A 17063-nucleotide genomic window follows, 5' to 3' on the forward strand; every position below is an offset into this window, starting at 1 on the left:
CTTGCACTTAGAGAGAAGTGGTTTGAATGAGTCATAACGTGTAACTTGAATTGTCGACCTACAATCGGTGCTATGCATTCATCGACAATCAACTAATCCTCAGGGTACACCAGTGGAAATGGATCATATTGATGCAAATTTACGCTACCCACTCCCCAACGAGGCAAAATAGTCATGGCGATGACTTTTCGAACAGGAACACTTCTTCTTCCATTCGGCAATAATCCCTTAGCATTACCAATAAAAAAGGGTTTTTGTGAGATGTTTAATGTGCGACAATTTGAGCCAAAGAAAAAAGCATAAAACAAAATTTTCCGTATGAGGGACGTGCGCGTTCGCACGCACGCGGCGCGGGAAAAAAACACACGGCCAGCGAACGCCTCTGCGAGATACAAAATGCAAAAATAAAGATGACAAAATCGTATCATAAAATACTTATTGACTAAGTTATGATCGGTCGGGACGTACAGGCCTTTCTGCCCTCGGTCTCTACATCCGGGCCTCGAACAAAATATATTACTATCCTGGCCTCCCAAGCATTCACTAAGTACATAATATATTTTGTATCATTTGTCAGTTAACTAATATCTGTGGTTCATCTCATTTTACAAACTCTTATTAAAGCGACATGACGGTTCGTGTGTCGGTTTCATAGCGCCCGCAAGAAATGGGTCTCACGTTGTACCTTGAAGTCAGAACTGAGGAGACCGCCCCAGGAAAGGCTCTTCTTCAAACGAATTTTGATAAGAAACGAGTTCGCATATAACTATAAGGATTAGGAGTTCCGCAACGCGACCCCAGTGAAGTAACTGTAGTCATCTATGGTAAAAGCAGGACACATCCAAAAAGTGGCATAGGTGAGCACAGTTGTCATGTCATAAAATTAACGCTCTTCCGTCAATAATCCTACAGTAAAAAAAATCCGATAATTTGGAGTCTTAAAGAGAATTGTTCTCTCTTTCGATATTTTTCTTTCTTTTTCCGCATGCAAACGAAACATACAGATATGAAGACGTACCTGCAAATACTTGATAATTGATCAGGAACCAGTTATTTATGAACCAGTTATAATGTATCATTCCTCGAAAGGAAGTTTCGTCTTTGAAATCCATTTTTTGTCCTTGATTTTATGAAAGCAATGGAATCTGCACTGCAAGGCTAAAACTAGTCTGGCATATTTCAATTCTCAAGGATACAGGTAAGGAGTTGAATGAACGAGTTTCCATATAGATGCAATTTCACACTGAAGAAGACGATCACGGTACACAGCATTTGTAAGTTAAACACGCAAAAGGCCGGTGAATGTTGTCGTTGGTAAAACCGCCGTGGACACACAAAGAAAAAGACTATTTCCAAATTTAACCGTGTTAAATTTTCCCTGAGTAAAATATATCGACACCATTCCCGCAGAACGTTTTAATTCACAAACAAAGCTTTTGAAAGTCTTGACCATAAAAGTATGAAAAAAAAGTGTCAATATTCTTTATTCGTTTTCTGTCGTTTTACACTGTTTAGGCGAAAAGATTTCCACTATGTTCTCTGGGCTGGACTCCATCTTTTTTTTATTATTATTATTCGAAAGCGCTTTACGTTTCAGTCTTCACATTGTACCCACCTTTAGACCTGCAGTCTGTAAACCTATGACTAAATCAACTATCTCAGTACCGAGAGTACTCTTCTCTTCAAGCGGGAAAGGGAAACTCAAAGAGAAATGTAAATTTGAGATATGTAGTCCTCAATTTTTATAAGTATTATAACTGCTTTGTAATTCTGTTTTGCAAAAACTCCCAATGTGGGAATAATTAATGTGTCACACATGGGCATATGAAACAAAAACACATGAAAATTTAATTATAACCCCCTCCTGTAATCGTTCCTCTTAGAAAGCGAGAACTTCAAGAAAATAGTTGGTCATTGCCTACTTCTACAGCTAGAATAGATTTTGAAACTTTATCCTTGAATCTTTTCAATGGAAATAGAACGCTACTCATGTTAGAAACCCTTTCCCAAATGAAACTTTGCTTGCTTGTTCTGGCTGAATGGGCATGCTCACTGGGAAAAGTAATCGACAATCACTTCTCGTTTAACTGCCACATACACTCGTAAATTCATGGTATTAAAACTACTGTACAACTCTAGTAATCCAAGAGTTTAGAACTCGCACGTCAGTATAAACGCCGTATTTATTTGGGACTGCACAATGTTTTCCCCATGATATGACGCCCACGAGGTACCACTGTCCTTCATATTCACAAGCTAGCGGTCCACCGCTATCTTTTTGACATGCATCAATCCCTCCATCCTTGTATCCGGCGCACAAAGCCGTCTTTGGAACAGTCCCATCGTAGGATTTCTTTTTGTTACATTCCGTTCGCGAAACTAAGCGTACCGGAGCTTCTTGCAAAAACTCCGACGGTGGCTTGTTCCATCCCTTTGATCCCCATCCTGTCACATAGCAGATTTTCCCGGGGGGGAATACTAAGCCATTCACGGGGAGACAGATAGGTCGCACAAAACTGTTATAGGTCACTGGGCTTGAAAGTTCAAGAAGAGCTGAAATAAAAAGGAAAGCTATGAAAAAAATTCTCGCCATTCATCCATATGAACAATAATTTTTATCTGGAAAATCTGGAAAAACATTGTTCGCGGCGTCTTAATGGGTGAACGATGCTTTTCCAATAGTAACTAGATTGGGAAACATCGCCACCGTTTGGGCGAAACCTTGCGAACCAAGACGTTGAAAAGATATGTGGACTCTGATTGGGATGACAGTTTAACACCTTGAAGCAAAGCTGCTTTGTTCAAAGGCAACGAAATGTAAAATTTTTTCCCTGGAAGAACTGTGAAAATTCCAGGAGAGGATCTGAACAAATACGAGTGGGAGTTTCTTATCTGGGAGAAATAAGGAGGAGCGACTATTCTGCCATTATCACAAAGGACCTCTACTTGGTGAATATTAACATAACGCTTCGTGACTCAGTCGGTGGTTGTGCCCAATGAGTATCAAGGAGGTACGGATTCAAATTCCGTCGACCCCGAATTCGGTTTTCAGGACTCTCTTCCTACAATTTCTTCAGTTTAGTTTAGCTATGAGAATAATTTCGTTATTTTTTTAAATCATCCAGCTTGCACTCTAATTATATTTTATAACAATCATTTCCTGATGAGGATTTTTTCCCCTATCGCAGGGTTTTGACTCACCTACATCATAATCTGGAGGCTGAATAAGCACACCTTGAACAGTTTTACCCCAGTACTTTGGGTGCACGATGATGTTCTTTACTCCTTTCACTTGTTGAAACTCTTTCGACTCTGATGAAAGAGGATTGGCACCAAGTTTAACTTTCCAGCGAGTTGGATCCTTTGTTGACCGATAATCTGTTTAAATATAGATATATTTCAGACAAAGTTATCATCCTGGTTAGGAGGCGGAAATTTAATATTCAAGGATACAATGACATGACTTTTGCTTTAAGAAATACTAGCGAGCTCTCTTCGATGGAAGAAGGAAGTTCCTTGTTTGGCGTCTGTGAAATTCCTAAATTTTTTTCTGGCCTCTCATTAGCTGAGGTGTTTCGGTTAGAAACTCATTTACGACCATTTTCGTCATATATTATTAGAGTACCTTGGATTTTTCGCGTCATTCACACACCTGTGAAACAATGGCAAGCAGTTAAAACCCAGTTAGGTCTGATAATTGAGCCTGCACACACTTGGACATCATCCAGCATTAAAGCAACCTGCCAAGGCCATGCACCGTCACTGCTTACTCTCCCACCCACTATTCGCTTGTCTATCACATTGTTTCTTGTAATAGCCATTCCATAGTAATTACTGGTTGTTGAGTGAAGAATACGTTGTCCACAAGAGTCCATACCTTAAATCAAAAAGGAGAACAGAATAATGTTTCTTTGCCTCCTTGAATATTTTGGGATTATTTGTATCAGGAGGATGGTATTGTTACTAAAAGGAGTGACAGATTTCATTTCACAAAATAAACTTAAAACTTGAGAGAGCACAACTTCCTTCAGTGATATTCTCCGAATAATTTATTAAAAATGGTAAGTTTGTGTAAAATTAATTTCGAGCATACTAGACTGATGGGTACACAGTGATGACGGACGAAGTGTTGATGAAGGCGGACTTACGAGAGAAGTGAAGAAAGGAAGACAAGGTAAATCTTAAAAAGCATAAGCTAAAAGGAAACCATTTTGGAGTTTCGTTGAAATTTTTTTCCACCTTGCTTTCAAATTCAACTGGTTCTCTTCTTATCGTAAATGAGCACGAAATCTAAATCTGCCTTTTGCAGTAAAAATCTTTCTCTACTTTTTATCGGAAAAAATCATTAACTGCCCCAAACATCAGTTCAAACAATGCTAAATAAAAAACAAGTATAGAACGATTTAGAGCACCTTTTTCCCCCCCTGATTATGCAATTCTCGTACCTCACTTTATACCAACTTACCTTGGGGGAATCGTTCCTTCTGAAGGACAGTAGAACCACAACAAACGTTGATGATCATAAAAGACATACACGTAACACTTTCTCTTTTCCACAGCATCATTGGGTACACAATGACTGCGATTAAACAAAAACGGTCAAAAAGGCGTCTCTCACAAGTCATCATGTCATCTGCGTCCCGTGATTTGTAAAGTGCCTTGGATTCAATATCTAGCCTGCAACAAACTTTCTTTTTGTATTTGAATAAAGGGGGCAAGTTTCTAAAGAAACTGTGGTGCTGCGTCAGTGGGAGAGTATAACAGGGTAATTTGGTACTATCAACTGAGTTGATAATACTAAATTACCCTTTCCTTTTACATGGTTAAGCGTATATGGCTACCTAGGAATTACGTGTGCACAAACACGTACCAATCCTTTGGATCTTTTCATCAAATCAACATTGATCTTTGCACGAGAAAGATTTCGCAGCGAAACAGGTTGTCGTTCATAGGTCACGCGGCTATCTCTGTTTTTTTTCTCAGTGATACACTTAAAGCAGCTGCTTCTTTTTGAATTAGGAAAACAGCCCAAAGAGCGGGAATCTTTGAAATAAATTTACTTGTTAAAAGAGATCATGACGACAGAGAACCGTTGCTTGTAAATTATTGCGCTCATATTCTTCCATAAAAAAAGATCGGCGGCCTCTGTGCCTAAAACTCACCATCTCGACTCTTAATATTGAAAAACGGTAAGATAATGTTAAATTGGCCTGAAATTAGCATATGTTCAAGTCATTATTTACTGTCCAATGCCTACCTAGATGACGCTTTCTGTCGGCTTAAGTAGTAGCTGAGTAGTAAAAAATTCTGCTTTCGTATGAATCAAAGACCAAAAAAAAATGGACTCTGCGATTGAAAAATCCTACTTCTGTTTCACATCTTTCATTGATTATCTTAAAGAACTTTCTCGTTACATCCAATTACTTAGAGAATAAAGCCGATCATCTTCTTTGAAAGCTACCGACCTTCCTTGTTCAATATTTAATTAAACGTTCCACTTTCAAACGTTCGCAAACATTAGTTCAATGCTATTCTTTAGTTTATCTTTGAACAACTTCCCATTTCCGTCGTTTGGTCTTGGTATCAGCTTCTCCCCAGATAGTATAATTTTAGCAGTTGTTTAAAATCGTGAACATCAGCTGCGGAAATTACACACAGTAAACGAAGATAATTCGGCTTGTATTGGACAAATAACAGCTAAAACACTAACATGTAAATGAAGTGCAGGAACAATTCTATCGATGCTCAATAAATTTTGGTCTTTTATCACTTGCACAACAGTCTGCCAAACACGGTAATAAGTTAACTGAATATTTGACTTGTGCTCACCTATATCAAAATATTATAGCTGACTTTTGAAATCTTTTTAGGCAAAGCAGTTAAGAAATTCAGATACTTGTCTTTGAAAGATTATTTATTAACCGAATAGATTTTATTTTTAAAATTATGTCCCAATATTAATTTTACTGAATACAACAGTAACGTTTTTCCACCAATTAAACGTCTCTAACAAGACGGTGAACTTTCAGAGTAAATGGATCAGTACAACCTGTTAAAATAACAACGCAAAATCTCGTCGCAATTTCCAATAGCAGCTCAATAAACTGTCAAACTTATAAATCCGTTTCTTTATCTCGCGGCTTGAATCAAAAGTAAAAAAATTTACATTGGTAAACACCTTACCTGTCAATTTTGTGAATATTCTAGCTGAAGAACGATTTGTGTGACTTGTCTTTTATCGAGAAAAGTCGTCGGTATAAGCGCTTCTTGTCCGCTTACACCTGTTAACAAACCACCCTTAACATAACAAAGATATCCTGCTGATTATGTTTGGCGGCGTAAAAATTCATTTTAAGGGTTCAAAATAACCATGTTGATCCTACTTATAACTACCAAGCCATCACTGACTCCCCGATGCTGCAGGATTGCACTGAAATTTTTATGCAATCAGTTGAAAGATTTGAGTGGTGTGGCCTTTCTTACGAGTCTGGTTAATGTATTGTTGTTCGTTGACTATAAAGTTACTTTTAAGCCAGGTGCACTTTGTTGACTTTTCAACCAGTCTTAGCCGTTCTTTCTAATTAACTCTCCCCGCCTAATCTCCCTTTTAACAGGATAAAGTTTTCTTCTGAAATTTAGTTCTTTGGAAGTTTCTCAACAGACATAAGACCGTGGTTCTTTGATTTTCTTTCTTTTTTTTTTATTTTCTTGTATTCGTTTGGTGAATGCTGGAATAACTTTTTTTAACCTCCCATCCCAATTTTTACAATTTACCCGCTAAATTAATATCTTAAGACAGAAAATAAGAATCCACACGGTTTTTCCTGCTCTATTGACATAACTATAAAGCCAATTGGTATCCCAAGCGTCAGCCGTAGCAAACAAAATCTAACCTTTCAAGTTTTCGCGTTCAATTCCGTTTTTGTATAATAAGACCGCCCTCCTAGCTATTAGTTTCTCTAATTGTGTTTGCAATGCAATCATTCGCCTCCGTAACTGCAAATTGAAATAAAAAGTATGTTCCGTCGTGTACGCCTAGTGTTAAGTGTCACTGGATTGTTAGCATTTATATGTAGGAAGTGTGTCGTTAAAAAGTAATTGTAGTACTTCATAGTCTTTAATGAAAACGATTTTCCAACTGAGTTTCGAAAATCGAAATCCAAAGTAATCCCAGCGACCAATCGAACAAAGATTCACATTATCACGAGATAAGGAGAACTCAAAGTAAAAATAAGAAAATTGGCTGAAGCGCGGGAAAAGGCGAATGACTCAATTTCTTATAGTGTTGCATCTGATTCGTTTAGATGGCACGAGGTTTCTAAACCAATAGTAGAGCGATGCTTAGTAAAACCAAAGCAATATCGGATTACTTTCCACACTCATTTGAAAATTGCTCAAAACTAATGTATTGTAAGAAACTTGTATGCCATTAATTTTTAGTGAAATTCTCCCATTTGAGGAAAGAAATATTACATTCTATTTATAATTTTTCATCTATTTCCACGTGTTTTTACCAAGCAAATAACTTCCTCGCCAAAAACACGATCACATGGTTACCAACTGGAGAAAATGAAAGTTACTTCATGATAAAGTAAACATCCTTGAGTCATTGAAAAACTCATCTCCTTTTCGAAACAAACATAATCTGCAAATAAATTGACCAGCATAATGAGTCATGACTTTTTCCTACAGCTGTATGAGCAATATTCAAATATAAAAGAAACAATTGAAGAACAAATATTCTGATGTGACGCAGGGCACAAAATGCTTTGACTAGAAACATTAAATCTTGAAAATTCGTCATCAAAAGGTATGTTCATATCCGAAAGTTAGTTTTTCTTTTAGCTACTTTATTTGTTTTTGAGCGATGAACTACTCTGCAGGGATGAGTCTAAGCTTTCACCTAGAAGTCATAGATTACTACAGGAAAGACTTCACTTCAGCTGAGCGCCTAAGTAATCCAACTGGTGCATATGAAAGAACTAAGTCCGCGATTTAATACAATTGTTTTTATTGATGAGCTGGTCATATAGCTGAGAAACATTTCACAAAGACTAACTTATGGTTTAAAACCTGTTGAGAATCTCATAAGATGCGCTGATTAGTTGGAAAGGGAATCGTTAACACATCTAGGTGAGATCATAGGAAATTAAAGTTTGCGCTTGCTCATGTAGAAGTTGTCATCGGAAACACTCGAGCGAAAGAGGGTGACGAAAAGGAAGATGTTGAACAGAGATTAGAAGCTGTGAACTCCACATAGACTTCCTTGTTAAGTTTAATCTGATTCTGTATGCAAAACACATGCAAAAACTGACCCGGAGTATCAGTTCGTGATGTTTTCCTACAAGTTATATTTAAATGAAAGTATCACAATTGAGGAAGTACTAATATACAGATTTTGAAGGTGCGCTACTAAATAATTGAGTAGAATGATTAAACCTTAAAAATCATTCCACGAAAGGAAATTTTGAATTCGAAGCTAACTTGAACTTAAGAAAGATCCTGTGATCGATGACGTTTTGTTTTACTTAACATTATCTTCACCATCATTCACATAATCAATATCATTACCATTAAAATCTTTACTTTTTCCCACCCTTGTTTTCCACTTCCTGTGTCTCTCGCCTAAAACTACCTCACACGCTCAAACATATTGATCGATATCAACGTTTGTACCGAAAGATGATTGGTAGGATTAAACTCTGATGCGAAAAAACATAAAAAACACCCGCACACAAGGGTAAACAAAGCAACAGAACAAAAACAAAAATATGCATTACAATGGATCCTCGACTAAGAGGATATTACCAGCACGACTAAAGGTGATTACCCTCATTTCGCCAAGACGCTCAAAAGACGGTAAACAACAGACAGGAAAAATTAAAATTTGGTAAGTTCTATTAGACTAATATGCACGGGTATCATTAAAAGAGTTCTCACACGTTCAAACATATTGATCGATATCAACGTTTGTACTGAAAGATGATTAGTAGGATTAAACTCTGATGCGAAAAAACATAAAAAAAAAACACCATAAAAAAAAACACCCGCACACAAGGGTAAACAAAGCAACAGAACAAAAACAAAAATATGCATTACAATGGATCCTCGACTAAGAGGATATTACCAGCACGACTAAAGGTGATTACCCTCATTTCGCCAAGACGCTCAAAAGACGATAAACAACAGACAGGAAAAATTAAAATTTGGTAAGTTCTATTAGACTGATATGCACGGGTATCATTAAAAGAGTTTCAGTTCCTAAATCTGGGAATAGGGGCACAGCCTATAACCCTTTTTGTTCAACGCGTTTTTTTTTTGTCCACTCGACGTATTTAGAAGCCTGTGGTAAATAGCTGATATTGCTTAGGCCAAATAAACCCAAATGTCGTTTCCTTCCGATTGGAAAGCAAATTAGAAATTTTGATTCCTTTTTTCCTCAGTTGTCATCTATTTAAAAAAAATACTTATTTTTACTAGTACTGTCACGGTTACGTAATCATGTAACAAAATATACGGTAGACAAAATCAATCGATACTAATTTGGAAGATTAACCAGCATACCTACAGGATCATTACTTTATTACTGCAGCATTGACTTCCAACACTAAAATTTGGATTCTTTAATTTCTCTACCGCTTATTCACTAGATTTCTCACTGCACTAGGGAAGGGAATGAAAAAGTTTCGCTTCCAAATTAATGTAAGGTGTAACTGTTACACAAAGAAAGGTCTCATGTTAGAAATCTACGATAATAATAATTATATAGGTTAGAGACAATCTACCGAAGAACAGCTCATCCTGGTTAAGCAAGTAACTAGGACCAACAAACGCAGATACTTTGACGTAATTCATTTTGTTTTGACCAGTTGTTATCATCAATAAAAGACATCCAGTTTCCATATTAACAGAAAGAATACTTGAAAGTTAGGGGAAAATTATCCACCCACTTAAACAACAAAACTTTCCAGTGCCATTCCATCAACAAAAACAGATTTGCAATTGAAATGCAAATTGCTTAAATTGAGTTTAATTCTCAATCACGTATTTTCACGCTGTTTCTGTTTTTCTTTATCGGTCGTGCTTCACTTTTTTTTTTCATGTTTTGAACACAATGAAACCTACGGCGAGAAATCAAACAAAACTACTAAAAATAAAAGCCAGCGAAACTCGCTAGATTTTGTTAGAAATATGTTTCGCTGAGACAATTTGTATTACAGGGAAACCTTCATTAGACGAGGTAGAGATAATTGTAATCAAACCGAAATCAATCTGACGTCGCTAAAGTTCTCTCCGTCATTCACCATTCTTTATTCAAGCAATTACCACTGCAAATGGTTTCTTGGACTTTCAGACGAAAGGAAAAAACTTCATGATTGTATGACTTCTGTTCTTCGTTTGTTCGCGTGACTGATATTTTTCGTGAATCGAAAGGGAGGTTTTTTTTTAGTTGGTTAAGTAAAGAAATCACAGAACAGTTTCATCTAATGAGAGTAATTGTCCTCTTAGGCTGACAAAAGACAAACAAGATTCTGAAGAATATTGAGACGTTCGATAAACGTTGTGTTTTTTAAGTCATTAATGACTTAACACGACACGCCCAAAAAGTTTCGCGAGGAGAAGTCAAAATCAAACCCAGAAAGTTTCTCGATCTAATTAAAATGAAAATTGTTAAGATATATTACGATATGTTGACAACTTGCCTTATTTGGTTAGTTGCCTCATAAAATAAGCAGTGATTTTATTGCTTACAGAACGGCCTCCAACATGGCATGTTGAGTTTTTTTGCAATACAGAACAACAAGATATAGAAATCAAACCGTTTCCAAAAACATGTTGAGGAAATCAAACATTTACAAGAGCAGCGAGAGATGTAAAAGCAACGAACGTAGACAAACAGAGACACTTCGAAATAAGCAAGAGAGGATAACCCGGCCTCTTTTAGAATCCAGAAAAATCTTCCCTCAATATATCTAGGCAGAGAGACCGCCGGTCACCTGCAAAAACACTCCTCTATCGTCTAATAAAACCCAAGAGAAATTTAAAAAATTTTAGACGAGCAATGCTTCAGTATGTCACCCCGAGTACAATGATTTCTCGTTCACTTCTTTCTAGAGGAATATCATGATAAAAAATTAAATATGTTGAACTAATTCCAACATTCCTTCCGCAGGACTCCTAGGTCTGAAGTGTTTTACGTGATGGCGTTTTCAAGAACTTTTCACATTACAACTTCGATGATAGCGATTCTGTGTCAAACGATCCATGCAGCTTCACCTGAACCCTGTGGAAGCGAACAATCGATCAACGGGATGATGCTTAAAGGACATGTTTTTCAGACCATCAAGGCTTCCCACTCAGCTTTGCTCGCATTGGATTGTCTGACAGCGTGCAACAATGACATAAGATGTCAAAGCTTCAACTATGTTATCTCCCAGAGCATATGCGAACTAAACAACCGCACGAAAGAAGCCAAACCTGACAACTTTGTTCCCAACCCTGAAAGATATTATTTCAAAAGATATAAAGACAGAGGTAAAATATACTGCATGTTTAGACCCCCTAGGTCACCGTTTGTTGAATGATCATGATACTACGTCAACACTTTGCACAAATTTAAAAGCAGTCAACCGCAATTTTGATAGCTCGAAGGGAGCAACTGAAATTATAAGAAAATTACTCACTTTATTTTTTCTACACAAATACATGATAATGACCTACGCAGTTTAAATGTTGATCTACATAGATTCCTTACTAAGGCATATGAGGGAGAGAAAAATGGCATGATTGCAGCTGTTAACCCTTCAACTCCCAAGATCCCACTAGTAATTCTCCTTACTGTCTCTCATACAGTTATTTTAATTTTTTATTTTTTTTCAACAAAAGCCGTTAAGAAGAATTAGTGTTCCCTTTAAATTGGACGATTAATTTCAATTTCTATTTAAATAACAGAGTGAAATTATCTCCTTTATCTAAAAGCAGTCATAAGAGCGTTCTTACTTTAGCAAATTCCAATTGTTCCTCCAGCACAGATCAGTTTGCTCAAAGGATAGACGGTATAAGAGTGGTAAAATCTACATGTCTATGATCTATAAAATAGTCTGGCGCTTGCACGAAGGAGTATTGCTCTAATCTCTCTTACAAATCAATTTTTTTCTTCTTATCAGTCGCACTTGGTTCTATACCGGAACTACCTGCGGACTCTTGTTGGGAAATAAAGGTTACAGAAGGAGAAAAAGCCGTTAGTGGTGAATATTGGTTCAATTCTATTATACCCTCTAAGAGCATACTCGCTTACTGCGACATGGATACTCTTGGTAAGTGGAGGACGCTGTCAGATAATGAAAAAGTAAGGGTTATGGGTTACCCTAAGATAGCAATAATCGTACTAAATGGTGGGTACCAGCGTGGTAGAGGTATAGGCTTAGGCGTGGTTTATTCCTTTAGTGTAATTTAACAAGGGTTTCTGTATCCCTCCGTTAAATAACCTAAATAGTACGAAATATTTGAAGAAAAACACAATCACACGTACAAATCAACGAGCAAAAAAAGCAAGTACGATAAGGTGTACTGATCTCTCTCACCTGCGATTAAAATCTTGTCGAGATAACATGATTTTTTTGACGATAACTGAACTCAAATCAAATGGCAATTCTCGGATGACTACTACACCGTGGCGTTCTTTATTAAAGTAGATTGTACATTAGTTGAAACTTGGGTTTTATTCTCGAATAAGACGTTCACGTACCCAACTAATCCATGGAATTCGTTTGATTGTTGCAGTCTATTCACAAAACTACTATTCCAGTCTGAATCGCCACAGGTGCCGTAACGGCTACCGGCTGTGTATATTAAATATTTTGGCCATGTACTGATCTGGCCCTTGTTTCATTCCTTAGATATAGACGAGTGCAGTGCCTCCAAAAATGTCTGTGATGTAAATGCAGTTTGCACAAACACGGAAGGTTCTTACTCTTGTTCCTGTAAACCAGGATTTACTGGGAATGGAAAGCACTGCAGTGGTAAGAATTCGACTAACAAGGAGCTAGTACGTTGATATATAGTAAAATACGCTTTCATACAGACCTAATATCCTTCTACTTATTTTGTTCTATATATTTATATAAAGAACACGGCATCATTTCGAGTATTTATACAAGTGTAAAGCTTTATACCAAAAATGTGAAAATGTTTTATGAACGCTCGAAGGCATGCCCTTAGGTGATAAGAAAAACTCCATTCATTTCCAAACAAGTAAAAAAACCAAGATGGCTTCCAATTTCGCATCAGATAGCTGATGATAAAATACTGATCACGTCCTAGCATAAGAAATCTTGAAGGAGGGGAAAGTAGAACTGGCAGTGGAAAACGTGAATGTTTTAGATCTGAAAGTTGTCTGGGGCAGCAAGTATAAAAACGATTCTGGTAGAACGAAGATGCATTCAAGACCTTTTTACATTCGGGAGTTCGATTGTTGTAGGATGTAAAATGTCAAGGACGTAACTATAGTCTCCCAACAAAAACATTTTAACGAAAGAGAGGTTAAAGGCGATTTCTGCATCCATTGCAAAGCTAACCAAGACACATTTGTTGACCGAACTTTATTGAAATGAGAACATCGAGGACATTTGAAGTTCTTTGCTATCGGTCTAAAACTATGAATATTTGAACATATTTTTTTTGTCCTAGAGTGAAAATGAAGCGTGAAGCTGGGAAATTAAACAAATTAGTACTGGCGCCCGTGTGAAATAGAAAGAATCACTAGTTAATAAAGATTAAACGGTCCGTGCCATTGGCAGGTTGAAATTTTATTGTATTTGAAAGGACATGAAGTTGCTCGAGTACCGACACAGGCGATTAATACCAGACGTAGGAGAAAAGCTCGCTTTTTTTATTAATTTAAATTAACGCCAAAATTACGATCGGTTTCACGTTTTCCGCCCGGGGAAAAGATTAGCCATGGACATGGTCAGCCTTAAAGTAGGGAGGGTTTTCCTGTAGTAAAACATTTTACACTTTTATAATCCAATCAAAAGGCTCTGAAAAATTTCAAACAAGATACTATTTATAAACTGCTTGGTTCAGACTGCTACATATAACTATCATCTAAACTACCACAGTCAAACCACTGTTCCTTTTTCTATCTCTGGTTTTAAAATTATTACTGCATCTTAACCACGAGAAGCGTTGGAGTTTCCCTAGTAAGACTTCGAACAGTTGTTAATCTTTCATAATGCTTGCCTCTCTTCCCAGCACCAGTAGTGACGGTTACCAGCTCCTGTGAAGACCTCACCCTGGAACAAACAAACATCACTGGTTTTATATTCTCCACCTTACGCGATTACTACAAGTATAAAAATAACATTGAGTGTAAATGGGGTGTATCTTCCAATACAAAATTGGAGCTAACGTTCTATACATTTAAAACAGAGGAGGACAAAGATATTTTGGAGATTTATGATGGTTCTTCTTCCAACTCTCCTCTAATTGGTTCCTATAGTGGCACCTCTCTGCCTCCACCTATTACAAGCTCATCGCACGAACTTTACATTGTATTCTCCACTGATTACTCAGATAGAGAGCCTGGGTTTCAAGCAAGTTACCGAGGTGGGTTGGACCCAAGAGTTATCAAACGCGCGAGGGAAACAACTAAACGCGCAGCAAATTGCAAAAATTATCAAAAAATGACATAAAAAAATTATAATTCCTGCAAAAATTAATTTCGATATTACCGTTGCAGCATAGATTATTTCTTTTCTCAATATATGAACGAAGTTCCTTAAAAAACATCAAGGCTAACCTCGATCTGATTTTGCGCAATTGATCTGAATGAGTACAATTGAAAACAGCGGAAAAGCCTGTCGTGAAGCTTCACTGTTTATGAGCAAAGTAAGAACTTCTGGGAAAACAGACTTCTGTTCCGGTCTGATAGTAATAATCATTCATGGGAAAGCCACATATCCCCCACAACGCCTAAATGTTCTCCCCGCGTTACTTAATTTTATTTTGGTTTAAGTTATGTCTATCCACTTTACTCCACGGGTAGGTTGGGTAGGTTCTTCATGTAAATAATTGCAAGAATTCCCCTCTTCGAAGGGAAACAGTTTCTATGAAAAGTAGTGCTTGAAGGAGTAGTTGGAAATTCAAGACGTACCATTTCCGAATGAATCATTTTAAATTACGTGGCATGACCTTTTCCGTTCGTTTGACCTTTGAAACAGCCATTACAGAGGGTTCCGTCCGCCTCAGAAGAAGTGAGATACCATTAACTGGAACCGTGGAAATTTTTCATGATGACAAGTGGGGCACCATTTGCAGTCATGATTGGGACATTCAGGACGCGATGGTAGTCTGCAGGCAGCTGGGCTTCCCTCAAGCTACCAAAGCTTATGGAAACGCTTCTAGAGAAGAAAATGGTACCATATGGATGACAAAAGCGGGGTGCCTAGGAAATGAATCATTTCTCTACGAATGCAACCACAGCGGCTGGGAAAACAATAATTGCAATCACGGCAAAGCCGCTGGTGTACAATGTTCTTTTGGTCCATCCCTACTTCGTTTAGTGAATGGAGGATCAAGCCACGGTCGCATAGAAGTTTATCACAATGCAACATGGGGTACAGTGTGTGATGATAATGAGCAAAAGGAGGCTGCTGACGTGGTGTGCCGCCAACTTGGCTTCAATGGTTCCTTAGGAAAGCCAGTGTGCTGCTCAGCGTACGGCGAAGGTGTTGATCCCATTTGGTTGGACGACGTTCAGTGCGAAGGCGACGAGGTCTCAGTGTTTAACTGTGAGCATGAGGAGTGGGGGGAACACAACTGTGACCACACTGAAGATCTAGGTGTGGTGTGTTATTAATAGAATCCTGGGTCATTGAGCCCCAGCACACGTGCATTAGTCACCCGAACAGTTGTGGACAAAAAAAGACTCAGCCAACTAGCAGCGCTCGTCAAAATCCACCAGAGTACTTTGTAGTGATCTCGTTGGGCTGCTTCAAACACTTGTTATTCAAACATTGTTTCATTTTTACCATTTTCGTTAAAAATTAAGAAGTATACGTGGATTTAGCTCAATTATCTCACTAGGTTATCAGTGGCATTTTGTAAAGGGAATTGACGTGGGATTCTTTTCACGAACCTCGGCAACATTACCCTGTATAATCAGATTTGGATTTTGACTGAGTTCGAGAAGAAAAAACACTTGTAAAAACAAACAAAAAATTGTCACTACCTACAACTTCACAGTTTACTAGCTCCGTTAGCGTTGTGGTTCTGATTTCTCTCTCTTTGTCCAGCGGATCCTAACACTCCTCTGTTTACTCCCAGTTTTCTTCATGGGATTTGTTTTAATACCAATGAGATAAAGCATTGTATTGGCAACCTCAAGGGTCTAAAAGTAAAGTCACACGTACGTAGGGACACTCAGTAAACCTTTGCAGCCTTTAATAGTTATTGCTATTAGCAGGCTAGTTGTATTCTTTGTATCTAATGTTGGTGCTTATTTCTAGATAAACTTCGCAAACTTGGTAACTTGACCTCCACGTTTTCGAAGTTTTGGGAAGAAAACCCGTCACATGTCCCCGCCGGAACCCGAGACATTTTGAGGCCAAAATGTCATCTGGCGTACTTTATCTTCCCTTGGTTAAGGACTTTGAGGCGTGCGAACGAAAAACTTTAATAAGGATTGAAAGGGGGAGCTTGAATCCAAACTAAGGTATACCACGCGCAACCCTCCAACGAAATTGCGTGGCACGAGTTGTAAACACCAGTGCCGGCCGCAAAAGGAAATAACATGGGCGCACGTAAGTATGGAATTTCCCTTCGAGTGTTCCACTCGATAGCTCACGAGTGAGATGTCGAGTTGAACACGAGAAGGGTAATTCCACATTTACAAGAAACCCTGAATTATATTGTTTATCACATAAATACAATAGCCCTTTACTGAAAAGAAAAGTCGACTTTACCAATGAATAAAAAGGAAAGGAACGACAATCCCCGCATAGAAATCGTAAAGTGCATTGGTGCAGGCTCAAGATGAAAAATGAGTATTGTAGTGTTGTAGT

The 17063-nt window shown here is 37.8% G+C and overlaps 3 protein-coding genes across 4 annotated transcripts; 2 read left to right on the plus strand and 1 right to left on the minus strand.

The window, feature by feature from the left end:
* Window positions 1–1801: 1801 nt before the first annotated feature.
* On the minus strand, window positions 1802–6438 carry LOC131783178 (serine protease 33-like). Of its 2 annotated transcripts, XM_066169934.1 has the most exons (5): window positions 6184–6438; window positions 4466–4579; window positions 3653–3877; window positions 3202–3378; window positions 1802–2553 (listed from the first exon to the last, which is right to left on the minus strand). In XM_066169934.1, the coding sequence occupies exons 2-5, from the start codon at window positions 4563–4565 to the stop codon at window positions 2123–2125; spliced, it is 933 nt and encodes a 310-aa protein (XP_066026031.1). In that variant the 5' UTR covers window positions 4566–4579; window positions 6184–6438; the 3' UTR covers window positions 1802–2122. The 2 variants fall into 2 exon arrangements, with proteins under 2 accessions (XP_066026031.1, XP_058955896.2); XM_059099913.2 differs by lacking the exon at window positions 6184–6438 and having other exon boundaries at window positions 4466–4682.
* Window positions 6439–9081: 2643 nt separating this feature from the next.
* On the plus strand, window positions 9082–13057 carry LOC136282478 (protein kinase C-binding protein NELL2-like). The gene is made up of 4 exons (XM_066170123.1): window positions 9082–9209; window positions 11174–11535; window positions 12168–12317; window positions 12900–13057. The coding sequence occupies exons 1-4, from the start codon at window positions 9091–9093 to the stop codon at window positions 13055–13057; spliced, it is 789 nt and encodes a 262-aa protein (XP_066026220.1). The 5' UTR covers window positions 9082–9090.
* A 154-nt stretch (window positions 13058–13211) lies between these two features.
* Window positions 13212–16203, plus strand: LOC131770848 (scavenger receptor cysteine-rich type 1 protein M130-like). The gene is made up of 3 exons (XM_066170124.1): window positions 13212–13254; window positions 14254–14607; window positions 15222–16203. The coding sequence occupies exons 1-3, from the start codon at window positions 13212–13214 to the stop codon at window positions 15857–15859; spliced, it is 1035 nt and encodes a 344-aa protein (XP_066026221.1). The 3' UTR covers window positions 15860–16203.
* The last annotated feature ends 860 nt before the right edge of the window (window positions 16204–17063 follow it).

The sequence above is a fragment of the Pocillopora verrucosa genome, chromosome 7 (assembly GCF_036669915.1).
Source record: "Pocillopora verrucosa isolate sample1 chromosome 7, ASM3666991v2, whole genome shotgun sequence".
Lineage (NCBI taxonomy): Eukaryota > Metazoa > Cnidaria > Anthozoa > Scleractinia > Pocilloporidae > Pocillopora > Pocillopora verrucosa.

Excerpts from the sequence above, each read along its gene's own strand:
- LOC131783178 (XM_059099913.2), bottom strand. The coding sequence starts at position 4,628 with ATGATGACTTGTGAGAGACGCCTTTTTGACCGTTTTTGTTTAATCGCA. Across the intron at positions 3,379-3,652 it reads TGCTTGCCATTGTTTCACAG|ATTATCGGTCAACAAAGGAT; the intron begins GTGTGTGAATGA and ends ATATTTAAACAG. Across the intron at positions 2,554-3,201 it reads GCCTCCAGATTATGATGTAG|CTCTTCTTGAACTTTCAAGC; the intron begins GTGAGTCAAAAC and ends TTTTTATTTCAG.
- LOC131770848 (XM_066170124.1), top strand. The coding sequence starts at position 13,212 with ATGCCCTTAGGTGATAAGAAAAACTCCATTCATTTCCAAACAA. Across the intron at positions 13,255-14,253 it reads CTCCATTCATTTCCAAACAA|CACCAGTAGTGACGGTTACC; the intron begins GTAAAAAAACCA and ends CTCTCTTCCCAG. Across the intron at positions 14,608-15,221 it reads GTTTCAAGCAAGTTACCGAG|CCATTACAGAGGGTTCCGTC; the intron begins GTGGGTTGGACC and ends CCTTTGAAACAG.
- LOC136282478 (XM_066170123.1), top strand. The coding sequence starts at position 9,091 with ATGCATTACAATGGATCCTCGACTAAGAGGATATTACCAGCACGACTA. Across the intron at positions 9,210-11,173 it reads ACAGGAAAAATTAAAATTTG|GACTCCTAGGTCTGAAGTGT; the intron begins GTAAGTTCTATT and ends TTCCTTCCGCAG. Across the intron at positions 11,536-12,167 it reads CAAAAGATATAAAGACAGAG|TCGCACTTGGTTCTATACCG; the intron begins GTAAAATATACT and ends TCTTCTTATCAG.